Raw genomic sequence first — 22035 nt, 5'->3', positions numbered from 1 at the left:
CATCAGCAATCGTGGCGTCCTCCATCGGCATGTCAAAGTGGGTCCATACAACACGGCACAACTTGTCAATTTCTAGATCAGCTGCACAATAACATTCTTCAACAGGAAGGGGAATCAGAGCTAGCCCAATATGCTGTCATTTGGGATAACGTAAGTTTCCATCGGGCTGCTCTGGTTCGTGCCAGGTTCATTGTTCTTTTCTTTCTTTTTTTGCCAGAAATTCCCCATTTCTGAATCCGATTGAGGACTTTTCTCAGCATGGTGGTGGAGAGTGTATGACCGCAACCCCCACACACAACCAAACCTCCTGGAGGCAATGGTGGACACCTGTGGTGACGTGTCTGTGGAGTCTGTCCAGGGTTATCTAAGGCACACAAGGGCATTTTTCCCACGCTGCCTGGCAAGAGCAAACATAATGTGTGACGTTGATGAGATATTATGGCCTGAGACGTGCTGATGCTGAGTAACCTGTACATGTGCTGCTTTCAGACTTTGGCTATTTTACTGTGCATGGACAGAAATGTCAGTGTGACATTTTAAAGGTCAGGTCTTTGACCAAAACTGCATATACAGTATTCCCTTATCCACTAATGTAAGAGGTATTTACAGTCCTGTTTTGAGTTTCTCTTGACAGGGTGTTCCTGAAAGGCTTATTTGGATAGTCAGTACTGTGACTGTTATTTCTCAAACCTATTCTAAACCTTTTGGTAGCGGTGTTTTGAATGAATCCCACCAATGTGTAACAAACACTCATGTAGTTTTTGACCACTTGTGTGTGTTGTCTGTGGATGAAGTTTGAATTGGGACCCAGAAGTTCGATGTTTGTACCGTTGCGTGTGAGTTTTTAAAATTGTGTGAAGATTTGAGAAAATGGTGAGTTGTTCCAGGAAGTGTCTAAGCAATTGAGAAAAACTGTAACAAAAGTGTTAAATCACAATAAACTCAACTGAAGAAAGAGTAAATGTGCACAAACACAGTAACAAACATTAATCACCGTTAATACATCGCTGTTTTATAATGTAAAAACTGAATGTGTTTATCGTGCAGTGACATCTGTTCGTGTTTCCACGTTTTTCACTGATAAGAGTTTCAGCTGTTTCTAATTCGAGCTGATAAATTTTACTGACACTTTCCACTGCAACCTTTCCATTTATACAACATTTATCAGCATTATGCAACATTATTTACTGTCTTTTACAAGTCGAGTCATTTCTATTTGTAAGCGCTTTTCACAACACACATGCTGTACTACTAAATACACACATTTACAAACTGAAAGTTTTTAACTTAATATAAAAGTGCACAATTTATATTGTAATTTTGAAATCTATTAATGTTGCATTTTCCCTTTATAAAGTCGGTGATTAATCGAGCACATGAACAAGTGTCTTGACAGATCATCCGGATTATTATTAAATATATTTGTCTTGAAATATGTTTAGTGTCGTAATGCTGATAAACAGAAGTGAAGGATTTGTGTGTGTGTGTGTGTGTGTGTGTGTGTGTGTGTGTGTGTGTGTTCAGGTATATAAGAGCATCAGATGGAGTGAAAGACTCCAGATCTTCATCATGAAGTGTTTGATTCTCATCTTCCTCAGCTGTACTTTGATCAGTGCGCAGCCGCAGCCGTGCAGTGAGTCACACTGGAAACATGTCAGAACATCATTATTAATATTATCATTGTTATTATTATTATTGATTAGACCTTCACTTACACTTTCTCATGTCTTGTGTGTGTGTGTGTGTGTGTGTGTGTGTTTGCAGTGTCTCCTGGCCAGTATGTCGGCAGCATGTCGCTGGTGAGTTTTGATTGATTGAAGAATATTGTGTTTTATAAATCAATAAAAGTCAATAAATGTGTGTTTTTCTCTCTCTCGTGTAGACAGCGGCTGACGGCATCATCACATCTGCAGCCACTTACTCGTATGATTCTCATGATCAAAAAATCCGCTTCAGAAACTACTTGACGATACTCGACAAGACGGTTTATATGGATCTTCTGATGCACTTCAAAGAGGTCACTAGTGTTCATCAAATATAGTTTCAGTATGCTGTAATAATGGAGTCTTAAAGGAATATTCCGGGTTCAATACAAGTTCAGTTCAGTCGACAGCGTTTGTGGCGTAATGTTGATTACCACAGAAATGTATGTCAACTCGTCCCTTGATTATTACAACAACAACAACAAAAAGATAGAAAGAAAGAAACAAATCTAGGTTACAATGAGGCAACACTGTAAAATCTACTTAGTCGACCTTCCTTTGATTTTTTTAAGGCAATCGATTTGCATACTTTAAGTAAACTGAACTTATATTTTACATAACGTTGACTAGTTACAAGTAGACGTAACTCATCTGTGATTAAATTATAAATAGTTTTGGGTAACACTTCATTTTAATGTGTACTTGTTACACATATTACGTGCATTTACTATAGTAATAACAATTAATTATGTGTAATTACAAGCAACTAACCCTAAACCAAACCCTATAGTAAGTACGTGTTGTTAATTAGTAATAATCAGTAATTACTTGTGTAATTACATTGTAACAAGGACACATTAAAATAAAGTGTAAGTATAATAGCACATCTTATGTATAAGAGGAATGATGACTGGACTCTGGGTTACCCATATGGCACATTGGATTCTACTCAGTACTACTCAGTGGACATAATTTGGCACTTTTATCAGAGATTATTTATGAGAGACGGGCCACTACTATTTAAAGATCACCTATTTATGGTTTTTCAAATAATACCTTTCATGTAGTGTGTTATATAGCTGTTTGTGAATGTAAAAAAGTCTGCAAAGTATCAAAAATCAAAGTGCATGACAAATGGAGTTATTGACTCCCAAAAGAAAGAACCGATTCTGAACACCTGAAACGAGTCGTTAGTAATTCCAGACTTACTTCCTGTACTAACCTACGTAATTTGGTAACAAAAAACCCGCCTCTGGTCTTCATTGGCTGCTCGCGAACAGCTTTGACCCGCCCTCTAACACTACACTAAGCGGTAGACCAATCACAACAGACTGGGACATCTGACCAATCAGAGCAGAGTATGCTCTCTGAAAGGAGGAGTTTAGAATGAATCTTTTAGAACGAGTCGTTTGAGACACTGGGGGAAAAAGGTAATGCTGCAATTTAAATTATGAGCAAATTAAAGTGTTTTTTGACCTTGAATGCATGTAAATCTATTGTATGAGACCTTTAAATAAAATTAGGCACGTTTAAAAACCATCATAGGTGCTTTTTAAATGAACGGGAGAAATTGGAACGCTTAACCAAGAAGCTCTGAGCACCCAACGGTCAACGGATATAGAAAGAAAGTCCCGCCTTACAGGTAAAAGAGCCAATCACCTTTTAGATGCAGACATCGCCTGTCAATCATCTCCAAAATGTGCAAGCGCATGAGCTATACAAGCTGAGAAAATGTAGCTTTTTAGAGTAATCTGAGATAAAGAAACACAATTTATGAAGAATGGCTTAAAGTTTACAGGCAGAGGTAACACTAATCACAACTATCAACCAGCTACAACAAAACAACAACAATAAAAACTAGATACATGTTATTATTTTTCAACATTATTTACCTTGTTTTGACCAAACATACATAAGCGCAAGGGCTTATGGGTATTCCACACAGACTATTTTGCACTTGATAATTTTGAGTTAGTAGTACTCGAAGCCAAAGTTTAAAGAACGTAAATGTTTGAGTTTTGATTCCAAAATGCGACATTTCAAGTACTGTTTAATTAGCACCACTTCAATGTTTTTATTAATGACAACTTTAGGGTTTAGAGAGTAACGGTAATTAAAACTATTAAAGAATAGTAAAAAAATAAAGGTTAAGTCGAGTAAACTAGTTATTTACAATTTCAGATTACTATTAGTATTTACAAGTCGGAATCTCATAGACGTGAACGCACCAAGTTCATCACTTACTGGGTTTACAGATGTTATGTCACCATGGCAACGAAGTTGTAAAATTGGATATAATGTTATACTGAAAAGGTTAGTAAGTGATTTAATCATCTGAAACAGTGAGTATTTTAATGTTTACAGATTGACCCCATTGACTTCCATTGTAAGTGACTCACTGGAACACACATTTAATGAAAAGGAGGGACGAGTCGGAATGAATTTTTGTGGTAATCAACATTATGTCACAAATGCTGTCGACTGAGCTGAACTTGTATTGAACCCAGAATATTCCTTTAATGGAATATTGCAAACAGTTTTTAATGAACGCTACACCTTCTCTTTACAGGGTGTGATGTATGAAATCGACTACTCAAGCTTCAGCTGTAAGAAGAAGGTTCTGGAGTCAAGTTTTCACCCCATGCAGGTTCCTCCGGATGCTGTCTTCATGGGTCAGGTGGTTTTAGGAACCACATCAGTTCCTGGTCTGGGTCTGTTGACCAACTCGTGGGTTGGAGAGATTTCAGAGATTCAAGGTTAACAAGCCGTCGGAGTTTCTCTCCTGAAGAATAGTGTTCACTAACTGTGACGGGAGAATAAACTGTCTCTCTTCTCATCTTTAGCTCAGTATATGCTCACCTTCACTGAGTTCACGTGTCTGCCGGTCAGCGCGATGGTCTACATGCCACACACGGGCTGGATCACCATCAGGTCAACTCTTCACACACTCACAGTGTACTGACAGATACAGAAGAGTTTGTAGAATAGATCTCACTCAATCATTTCTCATTTCTTCATCAACAGTTTCTATAATCATCAGTTGGGCGAACAGAACCCTGAAGACTTCACGCCTCCATTCTTCTGTCAAACGGCAGCGCTGGAGAAACACGAGGACTTGCCCAAAACAAACTTCTTGAAGGCCATTCGGCAGTGAAACGGACTGCAGCATAACACTTTATTGACTTTCAGTGGATATTCTGTTGCTTTTGAATGATTAATAAATAATATATAAGCATGAAAGTCAATCATTGTGTGTTCTCCATGTTTCAGAGCTGTATATCAGTGCAGAAATAGTTCTGTGTGATGCAGGTTTAGGAAACATTCAGTTCTGATCACATTCACACAAGAAGCAGTCAGTTCTTGTTTATTGTCCTACAGCTGATGGACGGTGAGTTCTGCAAATGGACAAGATCACTTAAGTGATCTTAATTACACTGGAATCATGTCAATCACTCACTCATGAAGGTTTATCTGTGCAGAACACATACAGCAACAAACCGATCCTGACGCTTCACAACATACAGAAAAGAATGGAAATCTACGGCACGAGTGTTGTGGACGACTTTAAGGTGATTTGATGTGTGATTTTGGAGCTTGGACAGCCAAAAACACGATCCTCTCGTCTCTCAATCTTGTGTTTCACGAATGATAAAGTCATACTGATTTACCTTCAATGTATGGGTGTTTCATCAAACATTATTACACACCACAGGTCTTTAGTGACCCTGCACGTATATCTATCACAAATGGATCTACAAAATGCCCAGACAGTGTAACATTTTCCAAGCATTTTTAAGAAAATTAAAAAAATAATAGAATATATTCTGTAATATTTTTATGTTTTATTTTTCATATATCGAAGAGATGATGCAACAGATGATAAAATGACATTCATCACTTCCAAATTAAATTTCCATGAGACTCAACAGTCAAACACACATTGAGCTACACAATACACATCACTTACACATCACTTACACATGTATATTCTCAGTCACTTGTCTAAATAGATGCATTACTTACATAATTTCAGTAGTACACCCAAATAACAATAGCCAAATCATACTCCTCATGTGTTACACTTGCTATAGTTTACTTCCATGTTGTGTCTTTATCAAACAGTAATATCAAATGTAAATCAAATCAATCTCTGAATCATCAGCGCCACCTTGACACTTACAATGGAAGTCAATGGGGTCAATCTGTAAAATACTCACTGTTTCAAGAGTATAGACACAAGACATAAACAATCTGTATATAGTGCCATCACTCCAGAGTGAAACAACCAAAGAACACCATGAAAGCACAGTTAAAGACTCATGCACTACATCCCAACTCTTCTGAAGAACACTTTGTGCAAATGAACAAAACAAAATGTACAAAATTATTTTAATTGAAGTTTTCTTTTGTGTGTGTGTGTGTGTGTATGAGAGAGTGTGTGTGAGTGTGAGTGTCTCTATGGTGTGTGTGTGTGTGAGAGAGAGAGAGAGAGTGTGTGTGTTTGTATGTATGTGAGTGTCTTTATGGTGTGTGTGTTTGTGTGGGAGAGAGTGTGTGTGAGTGTATGTGAGTGTCTTTATGGTGTGTGTGTTTGTGTGTGAGAGAGTGTGTGTGAGTGTATGTGAGTGTCTTTATGGTGTGTGTGTTTGTGTGTGAGTGTATGTGAGTGTCTTTATGGTGTGTGTGTTTGTGTGTGAGAGAGTGTGTGTGAGTGTGAGTGTATGTGAGTGTCTTTATGGTGTGTGTGTTTGTGTGTGAGAGAGTGTGTGTGAGTGTGAGTGTATGTGAGTGTCTTTATGGTGTGTGTGTTTGTGTGTGAGAGAGTGTGTGTGTTTGTGTGTGAGTGTATGTGAGTGTCTTTATGGTGTGTGTGTTTGTGTGTGAGTGTATGTGAGTGTCTTTATGGTGTGTGTGTTTGTGTGTGAGAGAGTGTGTGTGAGTGTGAGTGTATGTGAGTGTCTTTATGGTGTGTGTGTTTGTGTGGGAGAGAGTGTGTGTGAGTGTATGTGAGTGTCTTTACGGTGTGTGTGTTTGTGTGTGAGTGTATGTGAGTGTCTTTATGGTGTGTGTGTTTGTGTGTGAGAGAGTGTGTGTGAGTGTGAGTGTATGTGAGTGTCTTTATGGTGTGTGTGTTTGTGTGTGAGTGTATGTGAGTGTCTTTATGGTGTGTGTGTTTGTGTGTGAGAGAGTGTGTGTGAGTGTGAGTGTATGTGAGTGTCTTTATGGTGTGTGTGTTTGTGTGTGAGTGTATGTGAGTGTCTTTACGGTGTGTGTGTTTGTGTGTGAGAGAGTGTGTGTGTTTGTGTGTGAGTGTATGTGAGTGTCTTTATGGTGTGTGTGTTTGTGTGTGAGTGTATGTGAGTGTCTTTATGGTGTGTGTGTTTGTGTGTGAGAGAGTGTGTGTGAGTGTGAGTGTATGTGAGTGTCTTTATGGTGTGTGTGTGTTTGTGTGTGAGAGAGAGTGTGTGTGTTTGTGTGTGAGTGTATGTGAGTGTCTTTACGGTGTGTGTGTTTGTGTGTGAGAGAGTGTGTGTGTTTGTGTGTGAGTGTATGTGAGTGTCTTTATGGTGTGTGTGTTTGTGTGTGAGTGTATGTGAGTGTCTTTATGGTGTGTGTGTTTGTGTGTGAGAGAGTGTGTGTGAGTGTGAGTGTATGTGAGTGTCTTTATGGTGTGTGTGTGTTTGTGTGTGAGAGAGTGTGTGTGTATGTCAGTGTCTTTATGGTGTGTGTGTTTGTGTGTGTGCGTGTGTCTTTAAGGCGCATGTGTGTGTGAGTGTATGTGAGTGTCTTTATGGTGTGTGTGTGTGTGTGTGAGAGAGAGAGAGAGAGAGAGTGTGTGTGTTTGTATGTATGTGAGTGTCTTTATGGTTTGTGTGTTTGTGTGTGAGAGAGTGTGTGTGAGTGTGAGTGTATGTGAGTGTCTTTATGGTGTGTGTGTTTGTGTGGGAGAGAGTGTGTGTGAGTGTATGTGAGTGTCTTTATGGTGTGTGTGTTTGTGTGTGAGTGTATGTGAGTGTCTTTATGGTGTGTGTGTTTGTGTGTGAGAGAGTGTGTGTGAGTGTGAGTGTATGTGAGTGTCTTTATGGTGTGTGTGTTTGTGTGTGAGAGAGAGTGTGTGAGTGTATGTGAGTGTCTTTATGGTTTGTGTGTTTGTGTGTGAGAGAGAGTGTGTGTGTTTGTGTGTGAGTGTATGTGAGTGTCTTTATGGTTTGTGTGTGAGAGTGTGTGTGTGTGTGTGTTTGTGTGTGAGAGAGTGTGTGTGTGTGTGTGTTTGTGTGTGAGAGAGTGTGTGTGAGTGTGAGTGTCTTTATGGTGTGTGTGTTTGTGTGTGAGAGAGTGTGTGTGAGTGTGAGTGTATGTGAGTGTCTTTATGGTTTGTGTGTTTGTGTGTGAGAGAGAGTGTGTGTGTTTGTGTGTGAGTGTCTTTACGGTGTGTGAGTGTGAGTGTCTTTATGGTGTGTGTGTTTGTGTGTGAGAGAGAGTGTGTGAGTGTGAGTGTATGTGAGTGTCTTTATGGTGTGTGTGTGTGAGTGTGAGTGTATGTGAGTGTCTTTATGGTTTGTGTGTTTGTGTGTGAGAGAGAGTGTGTGTGTGTGTGTGAGAGAGAGAGTGTGTGTGTTTGTGTGTGAGAGAGTGTGTGTGTGTGTGTGTGTTTGTGTGTGAGAGAGTGTATGTGAGTGTCTTTATGGTGTGTGTGTGTGAGTGTGAGTGTATGTGAGTGTCTTTATGGTGTGTGTGTGTGTGTGTGTGTGAGAGAGTGTGTGTGAGTGTATGTGAGTGTCTTTATGGTGTGTGTGTGTGTGTGAGAGAGAGAGAGAGAGAGAGTGTGTGTTTGTATGTATGTGAGTGTCTTTATGGTTTGTGTGTTTGTGTGTGAGAGAGTGTGTGTGAGTGTATGTGAGTGTCTTTATGGTGTGTGTGTGTGTGAGAGAGAGAGAGAGAGAGAGAGAGTGTGTGTGTTTGTATGTATGTGAGTGTCTTTATGGTTTGTGTGTTTGTGTGTGAGAGAGTGTGTGTGAGTGTATGTGAGTGTCTTTATGGTGTGTGTGTTTGTGTGTGAGAGAGTGTGTGTGAGTGTCTTTATGGTGTGTGTGTGTTTGTGTGTGAGAGAGAGTGTGTGTGTTTGTGAGAGAGAGTGTGTGTGTTTGTGTGTGAGTGTATGTGAATGTCTTTATGGTGTGTGTGTTTGTGTGTGAGAGAGTGTGTGTGTATGTCAGTGTCTTTATGGTGTGTGTGTTTGTGTGTGTGCGTGTGTCTTTAAGGCGCATGTGTGTGTGAGTTGTGAGACTCGCAGCAGCAGTAGATCTCTGAAGAACACAGGACACAAGAGCTTCATTCTCACACGGTGAGTTTGTGTTTCTTTTTGTCGTTTTAGAGCAGAAACACGAGAACATTCCTCGCTTTCATTTTTACTGAGACTTTAGTTGGTGAAAGTCAGAGTTTGTACGTCAGATGTTGTGTTGTGTGTTGGTGAATCACACATGAGGATCACATTACTGTAAATGTAACACATGCGCGAGCTACAATGTTTCTTTCAAATATTGTTTGCAGTCTTTGATGTTTGATACTTTAAAGCTGTTTGTTTATTGCGTCGGTTTCGTTCATTCATTTTCCAGTTCAAACTGATTTATTATTGACTCGACCAGCGGTTCTGAATCTCTCTGTCACTCGTGTGTGTGTGTGTGCAGGTCGGGCGGGTTCGGGTCTGTTCGGGTCGGAATGCAGTCTTCATCATCATCATCATCAGTGTTTCTCTTTCTTCTGTCGGGACTTTCTCTTTCTTTGGCTTGTAATAAAGCTCTGTGTGCCAGTGACGTCAGCAAGTGTCTCATTCAGGTAAGTTGTGTTGTTTGTAACTACATGTAAAAAAGAGACGGACATACGTGTTCTAAACACATGCACGAGTGTGTGAACATTGAGAGTCAGTTGAAACATGTTTGTAGTGTGTTTTGGAGGTGATGTGGTATGTTGTCCATGTGCACATGTGTTCAGACTCCATGTTTCAGAACTCACTTTCACTCTTTCAGCAGCACATTTCATGCATTTTTGTCATTCCTGTGTAAAAACAAGATCTTTGACTTCTGAATTCTGTTTTTAAAGAAACTGCAGCACACAATAGGTTTACTTTAAAGCCGAAGTGTGTAATTTCTGCACCACTAGCATCACAAAATAGAATTGCAAAAATAAACATTGTTTTCAAATAGATTTTAGCATACACCCTCTATGTCTTCCATTGGTCTAACAAACAGATAGCCCCACCCCCAGTCCATGCCATTGGTTGACACATTGTGTCCATCCACTCAAAACAAACAGATCAAATATTTGGAAGTGCAACAGTGTTTATAGTTTTAATGAAATCAACATGTGAATGGTAAACTTACAGTCTGCACATTAAGCTGGGACAGGATAAATGACACGCATCAGCTTTAAACGTGCCTGATCAGTTGTGTGGTGTTTTAGATCAATAATATTAAAGTGAAGCTGCTTGTTAAATGTCATTCTGTGTGATCTCTGGTGTTGGTTGATCTGGTTTTGTTTAGAGCAACTGAATCAAAGGGGTTTAAGTGATTCATGGTGGGTTGTCTCAATATCAATATTTCAGTAGCCATATTGTGGTCAGAAATTAACGAGGGGTGACTAAAATGTCCCCTTAATAGGTTCTTGGTGTAGCAAGGTTGCTTGTTTCTCTTGTGAGATCTGGCAACACTGTAACTGTTATTCATCCACTTTAAAGAACGTAATTAACCGTTCTTTTATTTCATTCTAACCGGTTATCATCTGGAAAGGAGGCTGCAGAACACCGGAACTGGAACATACATTTTTGGCTCAGATCAATCCGAAATGACAAACATTTAGTTTTTGTCCCTGATTCTATTATAGGCTTTGGTTTACATTTTATTGCACGAGCCAAATAAGATATAAGTACTCAGAATTGATGTTAATAAATTCATTTTATCGAAGTATTTGACAATGAAAACATGCCTCATATTCAGGGGGCAGTTATTGCCCTTTAATGGAAAAGTTGGTAAAGTACCAATACCAGTGAAATTTCTCGATGCCACACCAAAAACGATTAGCTAATTTGTTAACTAAGTAACATTGTTTCACATTCTCAAAACAAGTAACCCGTCAGTACTGAAATAAAAACAAAGAAACAGATTGACAGAAAGTGTACAGAATAGAACTCCTAATGCACATATCTGCTTCACTTCTGCTGCTTATATTCACTTTGAACATCACTGACTGTTTCAACTTTAATACCTCACCAGTTCAGGTATTTGAAATTAATTTTTGTATTTGACGTTTAGGCATGTATCCGCATCACCGCGAGCACTCATAAGTGCACACATAGACATCATCTGTCAATCAGTCAAAGTGTACGGGTATCCCAGTACTACTGGTACTACACACAGTCAATTATTGTTGCATCTTTTTAATTTTACTATTGACTTGGTACCAAAGTACAGGTACTTTTTTTTTTTCTCTCCAATATGGAATGCCCAATTCTCAGTGCGCTCTAAGTCCTCGTGGTGCCGTAGTGACTCACCTCAATCCGGGTGGCGGAGGACGAATCTCAGTTGCCTCCGCGTCTGAGACTGTCAATCTGTGCATCTTATCACATGGCTTGTTGAGTGCGTTACCGTGGAAACGTAGCGCGTGTGGAGGCTTCACGCTATTCTCTGCAGCATCCATGCTCAACTCACCACGCGCCCCACCGAGAGCGAGAACCACATTATAGCGACCACGAGTAGCTTCTCCTCCCTAGCAACCAGGCCAATTTGGTTGCTTAGGAGACCTGGCGGCATGCCATCCACCGCGGCATCCACGCACAACTCACCATACGCCCCACTGAGAGCGAGAACCACATTATAGCGACCACGAGTAGCTTCTCCTCCCTAGCAACCAGGCCAATTTGGTTGCTTAGGAGACCTGGTGGCATGCCATCCACGCACAACTCACCACGCGCCCCACTGAGAGCGAGAACCACATTATAGCGATCACGAGGAGGTTACCCCATGTGACTCTACCCTCCCTAGCAACCGGCCCAATTTGGTTGCTTAGGAGACCTGGCTGGAGTCACTCAGCACTCCCTGGATTCGAACTCATGACTCCAGGTGTGGTAGCCAGCATCTTTGACTACTGAGATACCCAGACCCACAGGTACTTTTAACACCCCTAGTTTAGGGCCAAAAATATTTTCATGAAGATTCTCTCAATTAGAGACAGAACTAGTCTTCACACGCCTGTTCTATGAGTGTGAAGTTCAAAGCTCCTTTAGTACGCTGTTGTGTTGTTGTGTCTGTGCAGGAGTTGTGTCAGTGCCGGCCATCGGATGGAAACTGCTCGTGTTGTAAGGAGTGTATGATGTGTCTGGGGACTCTGTGGGAAGAATGTTGTGATTGTGTTGGTAAGAACTCTACAGCTCACATCATATAGAACAGATTCATGTTTTCTGCTGCATCTCTCTGACTGATGCGTGTAATACTGCATATTTTTATTATGTGGTGGGAACTGTTTTATAAAAGCAGTAATGCACTCGAGGCTGTGTCATATTGCAAATATAGTTACAATCTGCTTCGTGTCATGCCTAACCCTAATATTTACAATATAGCAAAACCTCTCCAATTTTTGTTTAATAAATTTTTTTGGTGGTGGGTCTCCACTAGAGCAGAACACTGTACAGTTTACCATCTTCTGCAGCTAGTTGAAATCATGTGTGTGTTGTCAGGCATGTGCAACCCCAAGAACTACAGCGACACGCCGGCAATCGCCAAGAGCACGGTGGAGGAACTGTACCGGCCCATCCCGTCTCTCTTCAGAGCGCTCACCGAGGGCGAAGCGCCCATCAACATGATGGTGGTGTCGTTTCCCGTGGCCGACGAACTCTCCTATCATGAGAACCTGGTGTCTTTCCTGGAGACCACGGAGGACGCGCATCAGAACATCTCATTGCCTGGGAACAGCATCCACGGCAGCTATGACAATGCAGGTGAGAGCGCTGGATGATCTCGCACACACACACTTGCACGCTTCAGTGGTCAGAAACACTTCATTAGTGTGATCTTCATTGATTGAGAACTGAATTCCTGCTCTGTGACCTCATGACCCTCAGCTGTGATGTTCAGTAGAAAGACGTTTGTTAATCAGACGTGCAGCTGAGAGCAGGTGTGTCTGACACACAGAGTTCAGCCCACTTGCTTCAGAAATACGTTTTTCTTTCATTAAAGCACTGTGTACAACATCTGTGACATGCTGTTGATTTATGTCCCCCAGTTTATAAAAACTAACAATAATGACTTTTACAGCATTGCACTGCAAATCTATGGGGCGACTGTATCAGAGGATTTAAACGCAGAATTGTGAAGATATTTTTGTGCAAGTGCTTCTGTTAAATCCTCCATGCAGAAATGTGTTATTTGATCTGTACAGTGTTTAAATTGTCCCTTCGAAGTGAAACTAGATGGTTGAACGTCTGTTTATGTGTTACTGATGTAATTCCCATTGGATGGAGTTTGTTTCATGTAAATCATGATTTACAGATACAGTTACATCCAATCTTTACATGGGCATGACGAGAGCTAAAATATTTAATGTATATCTTTTCGGGGGTCTGGGTAACTCAGCGAGTATTGACGCTGACTACCACACCTGGAGTCGTGAGTTCGAATCCAGGACATGCTGAGTGACTCCAGCCAGGTCTCCTAAGCAACCAAATTGGCCCGGTTGCTAGGGAGGGTAGAGTCACATGGGGTAACCTCCTCATGGTCACTATAATGTGGTTCTCACTCTCGGTGGGGTGTGTGGTGAGTTGTGCGTGAATGCCGTGGAGAATAGCGCGAAGACTCCAAACGCGCTACGTCTCCGTGGTAACGCGCTCAACAAGTCACGTGAAGATGCGCAGATTGACTGTCTCAGACGCGGAGGCAACTGAGATTCGTCCTTCACCACCCGGATTGAGGAGAGTCACTACGCCATCACGAAAACTTAGAGCGCGTTGGGAATTGGGCATTCCACATTGGGGAGAAAAGGGAAGAAAAAACATAAACTATTTAAAATAAAATATATATATCTTTTCACAGACAAGGTTAGTAAATAATTCCATTACACTAGTCTCATGTTAACATGATTATAATTTAATATTTTAATGGCTTGCCCTATAGACTGTAAATACAATTTCTGATTGTTCTTATAAATCGAGGGATGAGTCAGAATTATTGTCTGTGGCATGTCACAGTTGCTGTATGTGAAGCTTATCAGTGTTGGCGAGTAGTTCACTAAAAGTAATGATGCTACTGACTTTACAGTTTCGGTAACGTGACAGTAGTTCAAATATTTTCACAATAGTGTCACTAAATTTAAATTTTACAGTGTCACAAAACGCCTCATTTGTCACATTATATTATGAACGCGGTGAATCAGGAAGTCTAATTCTCCAGGGGTTCCCTCTGGATTTTCCTATAGGGTTTCATAATGGGGGTTTGTGGAAAACAATACTTGAATAAACTTGGACTTTCACACCTCAAACTTGAATTTTGAAGCTGCCATGTGTTTTTCTTTATTTTAAAAAGATATGCAATTCAAAACAGCTCCAAATTCACATTTAAGGTATAACTGTGTGTAATTCATGTTGCAGAACAAAACGTACAAGTATCTTCAAGTAATGTTTACCACAGGCCTAATTTTACTCATAAATCCAAAACTGACATTATAAAAATCCAGAGGAGTTCTTTTCTGGGTTTTTGGACTACAAACTGAACTGCTGTATGGAGTCGAGCGATTAAAGGGATAGTTCACCCAAAAATGTAAATTCTCTCATCATTTACTCATCCTCATGCCATCCCAGATGTGTGTGACTTTCTTTCTTCTGCAGAACACAAATGAAGATTTTTAGAAGAATATTTCAGCTCTGTAGGTGCAAACAATGCAAGTGAATGGTGACCAGAAGTTTGAAGCTCCAAAAAGCACAAAAAGCTAGCATAAAAGTAATCCATAATATTCCAGTGATTTAATCCATGTCTTCAGAAGTGATATGATAGGTGTGGGGGAGAAACAATAGGGTGACCCGATTCCTGCTTGTGGAAAACGGGACAGCCCCCTCCCAGCAAAAATGAAATTGACGTATCCTTACCTAGGCGCAGATCTATGCGAAGTAGAGGGTGCATCCGCATCTGTAACTGTTGTCACCTTGTACTTTTCACTGGAAGCAGTTTTTCCTCAGTGTGCACTTGCCTTTCAAGAGTTTATCATAAAATGCAGAGCAGTCCAGTCCAAAATTAAGATGTATGAAAAGCATTGCCTTCATAAATGTTACACTGAGTCGAGATTTATCCGGTGTCCATGCTGCATTCATTAATGAGAACACACGCTCCACAGATGCAGATGTCCCAGGCAGGCATAAAACAAACTCCACGACCTTGGCTAAGACTCCGAAGTTAGGGGTCTGGGTAGCTCAGTGAGTAAAGACACTGACTATCACCCCTGGAGTCACGAGTTCGAATCCAGGGTGTGCTGAGTGACTCCAGCCAGGTCTCCTAAGCAACCAAATTGGCCCGGTTGCTAGGGAGGGTAGAGTCACATGGGGTAACCTCCTCGTGGTCGTGATTAGTGGTTCTCGCTCTCAATGGGGCGTGTGGTAAGTTGTGCGTGGATCGTGGAGAGTAGCATGAGCCTCCACATGCTGTGAGTCTCCGCGGTGTCATGCACAACGAGTCACGTGATAAGATGCGCAGACTGACGGTCTCAGAAGCGGAGGCAACTGAGACTTGTCCTCCACCACCCGGATGAAGTGAGTAACCGCGCCACCACGAGGACCTGCTAAGTAGTGGGAATTGGGCATTCCAAATTGGGAGAAAAGGGGATAAAAAAATAAATAAATAAAAAGACTCTGAAGTTGATGGTCTTGATCTCCAGCTTATCTGTCCATCTCTCAGACACAGGCGTCTTGTTCATGTTCCACTCAGTAATGCGACGAGTGACAATGTTTTTCGCACAAGCCCGCTCATCAAAGGGCGTGGTTTTGTCAATCAAACTGAGAGCGGGGATTCTGGAGTAGAAGTGTTCGTGGCTGCTCTGAATGTCTATCCACTCTGGGATGTCTCTCAGTAGGGCCCACTCAAGTTTTTCTGTGTTCTCCAATGAGCGGCTCCAATTTTGGAGGTAATCCACTGATGCTGAATAAATGTTTCTGACTGCACAAAAGAAATCATCCGCTCGCATGTCACCAGCTTCAACCAGGCCATCCAACTGCTTTTTAATGTCAGAGGGTATGATTCCTCCAGCCCGGCCTGCGAGACTTTTCCCAGGTCATGAATGTGCAAAGCCATTTCTGTGGCTGATATGTGGTCTTGCTCCTCTATGTCCAGTGCATGGCTAAAAGTGTCTGTTTGCTTGATTGCAAAGCCAATCCAAAGTTTATTATGCTGAAAATGTCTCTTAGAAACTTTGGGCATTTTTCTTGAGAAAGAAAGTATGCATGCAGACCATTGAAAATGTGTAGTATTCTTTCAAGAACTGGACCAAGAGAGAGGTTCACTTGCGTGCACCTTGTCAGATTCGGAACTTTGCTTCACAAAAAAATCCACATGCTTTTTTGTATGAACATGCTGCACGATGTCGGTGTGGCCTCCACAGGCGATGGAAAAGTGAGCTCCACAAATCTCACACCTCACTTTACTCGGCTCTGTCTGTGACTCCTTTGATAGAAATGTAAACTCTTTGAAAATCCTCACTGTACATGCACGCTTCCTTGACATTTTTCCAGCCGCAATTTCATCTGTGTGCTCTTTCAAACTGACTCTTCAATCAGTTCACTAACTGGACGTCTATTGATAGGGGTTGTGGATGGATAGTTTAATCCAGTCATGTACTTCAAATAACATGGTGTGATTCAGTAGTTCGTATGTTAAAGGAGACCTATTTGCCCTTTTTACAAGATGTAATATAAGTCTCAGGTGTCCCCACAATGTGTCTGTGAAGTTTCAGCTCAAAATACCCCACGGATCATTTATTATACCATGTTGTAAATGCCTCTTTTTGGGTGGAATCAAAAACATGCTGTTCTCGTGTGTGTCTCTTTAAATGCAAATGAGCTGCTGCTCCCCGCCCCCTTTCCGGAAGAGGGCTGTGCCTTTACAGCTCGTGCTTCGGATACTATAGCAACAACAAATCAGAACCAATATAACTGACACCGTAACCGGAGTTGAGCCATATAAGCATGAGGTGCGGTTATGAATTATACAGACAGTAAGCGTAAAAATAACGACATAGCTCTGGTCTCCATGAATACAGTCAGAGACAATGGTAACTTTAGCTGCATTAGCCGTGGAATCAGCTAACAAGCACATTCGGAAAGGCGATTTGCAAACATTCACAAAATATAAAGTGCGATACTTACATCTTCATTATATAAAGCTGGAACACGAACAGTTGGTACTGATCCATGCTTGAGAATCAAATATTTAGAAAATCCTGCTTTATATTGACCCTCATTCACAAAGCAGTCCGGTGTAAAATGATTTGCTCAAACATACACAAATTTTGGTATGTTTTGGGGCATATTTGCTTCAAAAACAAAACTTGTCCACTGCGTCTTCAGTGGCTCTGATGCCGGGAGTACATGAAGACTCTTATGTTCACTTTTACAGCCTACAACAGAACACGTATGACATTTATGAAGTTGAGACATTATTCTTCTCACTGTAGCTGCTCCAGCGCGGAAAAAAATGGCGGACTGTGTGTCGATCACTCAGGGGAGGATCTATGATAATAGGGTGGAGTCCGTCACCAGTCATGGGCGTGGCCTGCTCTAAAGTGACGTCACTTTAGAGCGAATACGAAAACCATTTTGAGACACTGTTTTTGATTAATAGAAATATAAGAAAGAGGAGTGGGTGGACTTTTAACATTGTAGGGTGGTTGTGTACACACACTGCTGACTCACATTTATGTTCAAACACCCTGTAAAAGTGAATTTTGCATAATAGGTCCCCTTTAATATAATCTTGTGTTGAAGCAGTAAATGTATTTGGCTTGCCGTCCGTATATTGGAGGGCTCGGAGCTCGAGACTCTACTCGAGTCCTCTAGTTTTTCAGCATCTGCAACAGAGAGCATGTGTCGTAACTTAGCAATATTTCTGAGGTGGAAGAATGCTGTTCTACAAACATTGGAAATTTGTTTTTCAGAAGTTAGATTGATATCAAATATAACACCTAATTTTTTATTAATGTTTTTGCTGTAGAAGTTGACATTACAGTACATTCGAGTCTGATTATATTTTAGGGTCTTATTATTTTGAGGTTTTTGTTCCAATAATTAGTACCTCTGTTTTGTTGTAATTTGAGTTGAAGGAAATCATTGGCAGTGGAAACTTATTCCATGAATCCTGATAATATCTCCCAGGGGAAGCATGTATAAGGAGAAAAGCAGAGGCCCTAAAACTGATCCCTGTGGCACTCCATACTTTTGTTTGATTTGACAATTCCTCGTTTACACAGACATAGTGGTAGCAGTCTGATAAATAGGACATAAACCATGCTAATGCAAGTCCACTAATGCCAACATAATTCTCAAGCCTATTCAAGAGAATGTCGTGATCTATGGTGTCGAAAGCAGCACTAAGATCTAAAAGCACTAGAAGAGAAATGCAGCCGTGATCAGATGATTAGAGCAAGTCATTTGTAACTCTGATAAGTGCAGTCTCTGTACTGTGATGGGGTCTAAATCCTGACTGAAATTGTTCATATATACCATTTCTCTGTAGAATTGAACATAGTTGGGAGGACACTACCTTTTCTAGTATTTTCGACATAAACGGGGTATTTGAAATCAGTCTGTATTTAGCCAATTTTCCAGGATCAAGCTGTGGCTTCTTAATAAGTGGTTTGATAACTGCCATTTTAAAGTTTCTTGGGACATGTCCTAAGGATAGCGAGGAGTTAATAATATTAAAAAGAGGTTCTGAGATTACAGGGAATACCTCTTTTAAGAGCTTAGTTGGTATTGGATCTAACATGCATGTTGTTGATTTTGATGTTTTGATCTTTTTTGTTAGCTCTTCCTGACCTATGACAGCGAAGGATTGAAGTTGCTCGTATGGGAATAATTTGAGTCTTCTGGGGTGCTGTGGCAGACAGATGCTTAATTCTAATTTTGTTTCTGATGATTTCGATTTTATTAGTAAAGAAATTGCTGCTATGCTGTGACGGAATATCTGGTTCAATCAAAGTTTTATTCCTTCACCCATCTGCACTATTTTTAATGGTTGGTGTATGTAAATAAGCAATAGCTGGACGACTTTGACTGTTTGGATGTGTTTCCGGCAATCTGTGCTACAGCGCACCTATGTGTGTCTATTCATCGTGCTATGGACTATGTATGTATGGCTCATATCAGCTTGGACTGCTTGTAAACCAGTCATAATATGATTCAAGCTTTGCAAAGGAACTGTAATTGAAGGATGGTGCAGTTAAAAACACTTGGTCTTGATGCAAAAATGTGAGTAAACCATTTCATTCATGAATATTTCATATGTCATGACTGTTGATGGTTATTGTGCTGATGTGCTTGAGTGAACAGTTTAATATATTTGGATGCAATTTGTTGGATGTGTGTTATTTGTTAACCCTGAAATTTAGCTTTATAAATTTGTGGAGCTGGTTCATTCTCTTCTGACTGAGTTTTAAATATGACTGTGTATTCGAGGGGCTGTACGATGTTAGCCAATCAGAACAGTGGGCGTTTACATTGAAGTTTAAAGGAGACGCTGTGGCCAAAACAGAGCTTTTCAGAGAGAGCTCAAAAACAGGGTGGAAAATGATCATTTATTACTAAACTATGACTGTTTTAGTGTTAAAAACATGACTAACAGTGGACCTCAGGGAAGATAAGTTAATGACCCCTTTAAATATTGATCTGTTTCTCACCCACACCTATCATATCACTTCTGAAGACATGGATTAAACCACTGGAGTCTTATGGATTACTTTTATTCTGCCTTTATGTGCATTTTGGAGCTTCAAAGTTCTGGTCACCATTCACTTGCATTGTATGGACCTACAGAGCTGAGATAGTCTTCTAAAAATCTTCATTTGTGTTCAGCAGAAGAAAGAAAGTCACACACATGTGGGATGGCATGAGGGTGAGAATGATGAGAGAATTTACATTTTTGGGTGAACTGTCACTTTAAATAAACACACTCACCTGAACCGTCCTCTCTCATGTAGCGCTGGGAAAACCGAATCATTTAAGTGAATTCGTTCTTTCAGACAGTTTATGTAAATGAACCAGTTAAAATAAAAGAATCACTTTGATTCACGTTTGGAACTTTGATTCATTTAAGTGAATCGGTTCTTCTGGACAGTTCATGTAAATAAACCGATTTAAAGAAACGATTCCCTTATATTTACCTTTGTCAGACTCTGAAAGAACCAACTCATTAAAAGGTATCGGAGTTCCCAAAGTTAAATATAAAAGAATCATTTCTTTAAATCGGTTTATTTATATGAACTGTCCAAAAGAACCAATGAATCAAAGTTCCCAATTTATGTAAATGAACCGGTTAAAATAAACAGTTCACTTATTTAGGGTCTGGAACTTTGATTCATTTGAGTGAATCAGTTCTTTTGGTCAGTTCATTTTAATGAACTAGTTCACATAAATGATTCACTTGAGCCTCATGCAGCCTTAAAGGGACTTTACCTTCTTTTTTAAGTGAAATATTTAGTTGATTGCTGCTGTTTATCAGTATATTTAAACTTATTTTTCTAATCAGTGTTTCCTAGTTTATTAATGTATATTAAGTATACATTTATGTTCAATTTAATGTTGTCACCCTATCTGTTTAACCGTTACGAAAATTAACCATGGTTTTACTACAGTATAGTAATATAGTAAAAGGTATATATAATATAATAAATAATAAAATATACTACTACTACTAATAAAATAGTAATAATTAAAATAAAAGTGTAGTCACCATGACTGATTTTGAAGTTACTTTTACTGCAAACACCATTGTTAAAAATATATAAATATTTTCTTTATAAGTTCAATGTAGTTTGCTACTTTTTGTTAAAAAGTGTCTTGACTGTAGTTGAAGTCCTTTAAGTTATGAGGAGCTTGTAGCTTGAGAAGAGACAACACTGGAGCTTAACAACATGTTTTTACTGTTTTACTGCAAACCCACATTTTTTTGTTTTTGCCTTTTTGTCTCTTTAAATGGGTTGAATTTGTATTTAATAAATAAAATCCCCCGTGTCCTGATGCATGGTTGATTTCTTGTGTTCGTCTCTCTGCAGATAAGATGTGCACAGTTGTGTACTTTGATGACTGTGTGTCTATTCGTCAGTGTAAGCAGTACTGCGAGTCGATGGGCGGATCGAAGTATCGCTGGTTTCACAACGCGTGCTGTGAATGCATCGGACCCGAGTGCGTCGATTACGGCAGTAAAGCCGTCAAGTGCATGAACTGTCTGTACTGACGGCACATATGCCGAGAGAGGACTTTTATACGTTACTTTAATCATGTAAATTACTTTCTTTTTATTTCTTTGTTTGTTGCATTTTATAGATTTCAGAGGCAAATGGATTTTTATTTGTTTAATTCTTGCAGACCCGCACACAGCCAGTCTCTCAGATTGTACATGCGATGCCAATTAGATGATTTTCATATAGAGCAGAGAACAGAAATAGGTACGTGTGCTTTTGCAGCATATTATATTCATATACAGACACATTATGAACCTTTTATTAGGTCTTTATTAAGAGTGAGTTGTACATATATAATGGAAACACTTTACATAAATGTTCCATTTGATAACATCAGTAAATGCATTAGAGATCGTGAACTAACAATGAACAATATTCTACAGCATTTAGTAATTTTGGTTGTTAATTTATGAAAATATTAATTGATAGTTCATAATGTATTAAAAATGTTAACATAAACCCCTTTTAATTTTAACAATTAATGAGTTTAAAGGTATAGTTCACCCAAAAATGTTAATTCTCTCATCATTTACTCACCCTCATGTCATCCCAGATGTGTTTGACTTTCTTTCTTCTGCTGAACACAAATGAAGATTTTTAGAAGAATATTTCAGCTCTGTAGGTCCATACAATGCAAGTGAATGGATGCTCCAAAAAGCACATAAATGCAGCATAAAAGTAATCCATATGACTCCAGTGGTTTAATCCATGTCTTCAGAAGTGATATGATAGGTGTAGGTGAGAAACCAATCAAAATGTAAGTTCTTTTTTTATTACAAATCTCCACTTTAACTTTCGTTTTTGGTGATTTTACATTCTTTGTGTATATCGCCACCTACTGGGCAGG

At 39.9% G+C, this 22035-nt stretch overlaps 2 protein-coding genes across 3 annotated transcripts; both read left to right on the top strand.

Moving 5' to 3' along the window:
* Window positions 1–859: 859 nt before the first annotated feature.
* LOC127434179 (ependymin-like) lies at window positions 860–4962 on the top strand. The gene is made up of 7 exons (XM_051686729.1): window positions 860–873; window positions 1525–1633; window positions 1765–1799; window positions 1883–2017; window positions 4273–4459; window positions 4547–4634; window positions 4728–4962. The coding sequence occupies exons 1-7, from the start codon at window positions 871–873 to the stop codon at window positions 4855–4857; spliced, it is 687 nt and encodes a 228-aa protein (XP_051542689.1). The 5' UTR covers window positions 860–870; the 3' UTR covers window positions 4858–4962.
* Window positions 4963–8731: 3769 nt separating this feature from the next.
* Window positions 8732–21768, top strand: LOC127434180 (twisted gastrulation protein homolog 1-A-like). 2 transcript variants are annotated; one of them, XM_051686731.1, is made up of 6 exons: window positions 8765–9048; window positions 9392–9539; window positions 12012–12111; window positions 12433–12693; window positions 21000–21226; window positions 21313–21768. In XM_051686731.1, exons 2-5 carry the CDS (start codon window positions 9423–9425, stop codon window positions 21179–21181), a joined length of 660 nt encoding a protein of 219 aa, XP_051542691.1. In that variant the 5' UTR covers window positions 8765–9048; window positions 9392–9422; the 3' UTR covers window positions 21182–21226; window positions 21313–21768. The 2 variants fall into 2 exon arrangements, with proteins under 2 accessions (XP_051542690.1, XP_051542691.1); XM_051686730.1 differs by having other exon boundaries at window positions 8732–9048; window positions 21000–21768.
* The last annotated feature ends 267 nt before the right edge of the window (window positions 21769–22035 follow it).

The sequence above is a fragment of the Myxocyprinus asiaticus genome, chromosome 44, assembly GCF_019703515.2.
Source record: "Myxocyprinus asiaticus isolate MX2 ecotype Aquarium Trade chromosome 44, UBuf_Myxa_2, whole genome shotgun sequence".
In the NCBI taxonomy this organism is placed as follows: Eukaryota; Metazoa; Chordata; class Actinopteri; order Cypriniformes; family Catostomidae; genus Myxocyprinus; species Myxocyprinus asiaticus.
The sequence above is the reverse complement of the archived record's forward strand: the minus strand, read 5'-3'. Positions and strand labels throughout refer to the sequence as shown.

Bases quoted from the DNA above. Each gene is read 5' to 3' on its own strand.
- LOC127434180 (XM_051686730.1), top strand. From the start codon at position 9,423: ATGCAGTCTTCATCATCATCATCATCAGTGTTTCTCTTTCTTCTGTCG. The intron at 12,112-12,432 runs GTAAGAACTCTA...GTGTGTTGTCAG, and splicing joins AGAATGTTGTGATTGTGTTG to GCATGTGCAACCCCAAGAAC. The intron at 12,694-20,999 runs GTGAGAGCGCTG...GTCTCTCTGCAG, and splicing joins CGGCAGCTATGACAATGCAG to ATAAGATGTGCACAGTTGTG.
- LOC127434179 (XM_051686729.1), top strand. The intron at 2,018-4,272 runs GTCACTAGTGTT...TTCTCTTTACAG, and splicing joins TTCTGATGCACTTCAAAGAG to GGTGTGATGTATGAAATCGA. The intron at 4,635-4,727 runs GTCAACTCTTCA...CTTCATCAACAG, and splicing joins ACGGGCTGGATCACCATCAG to TTTCTATAATCATCAGTTGG.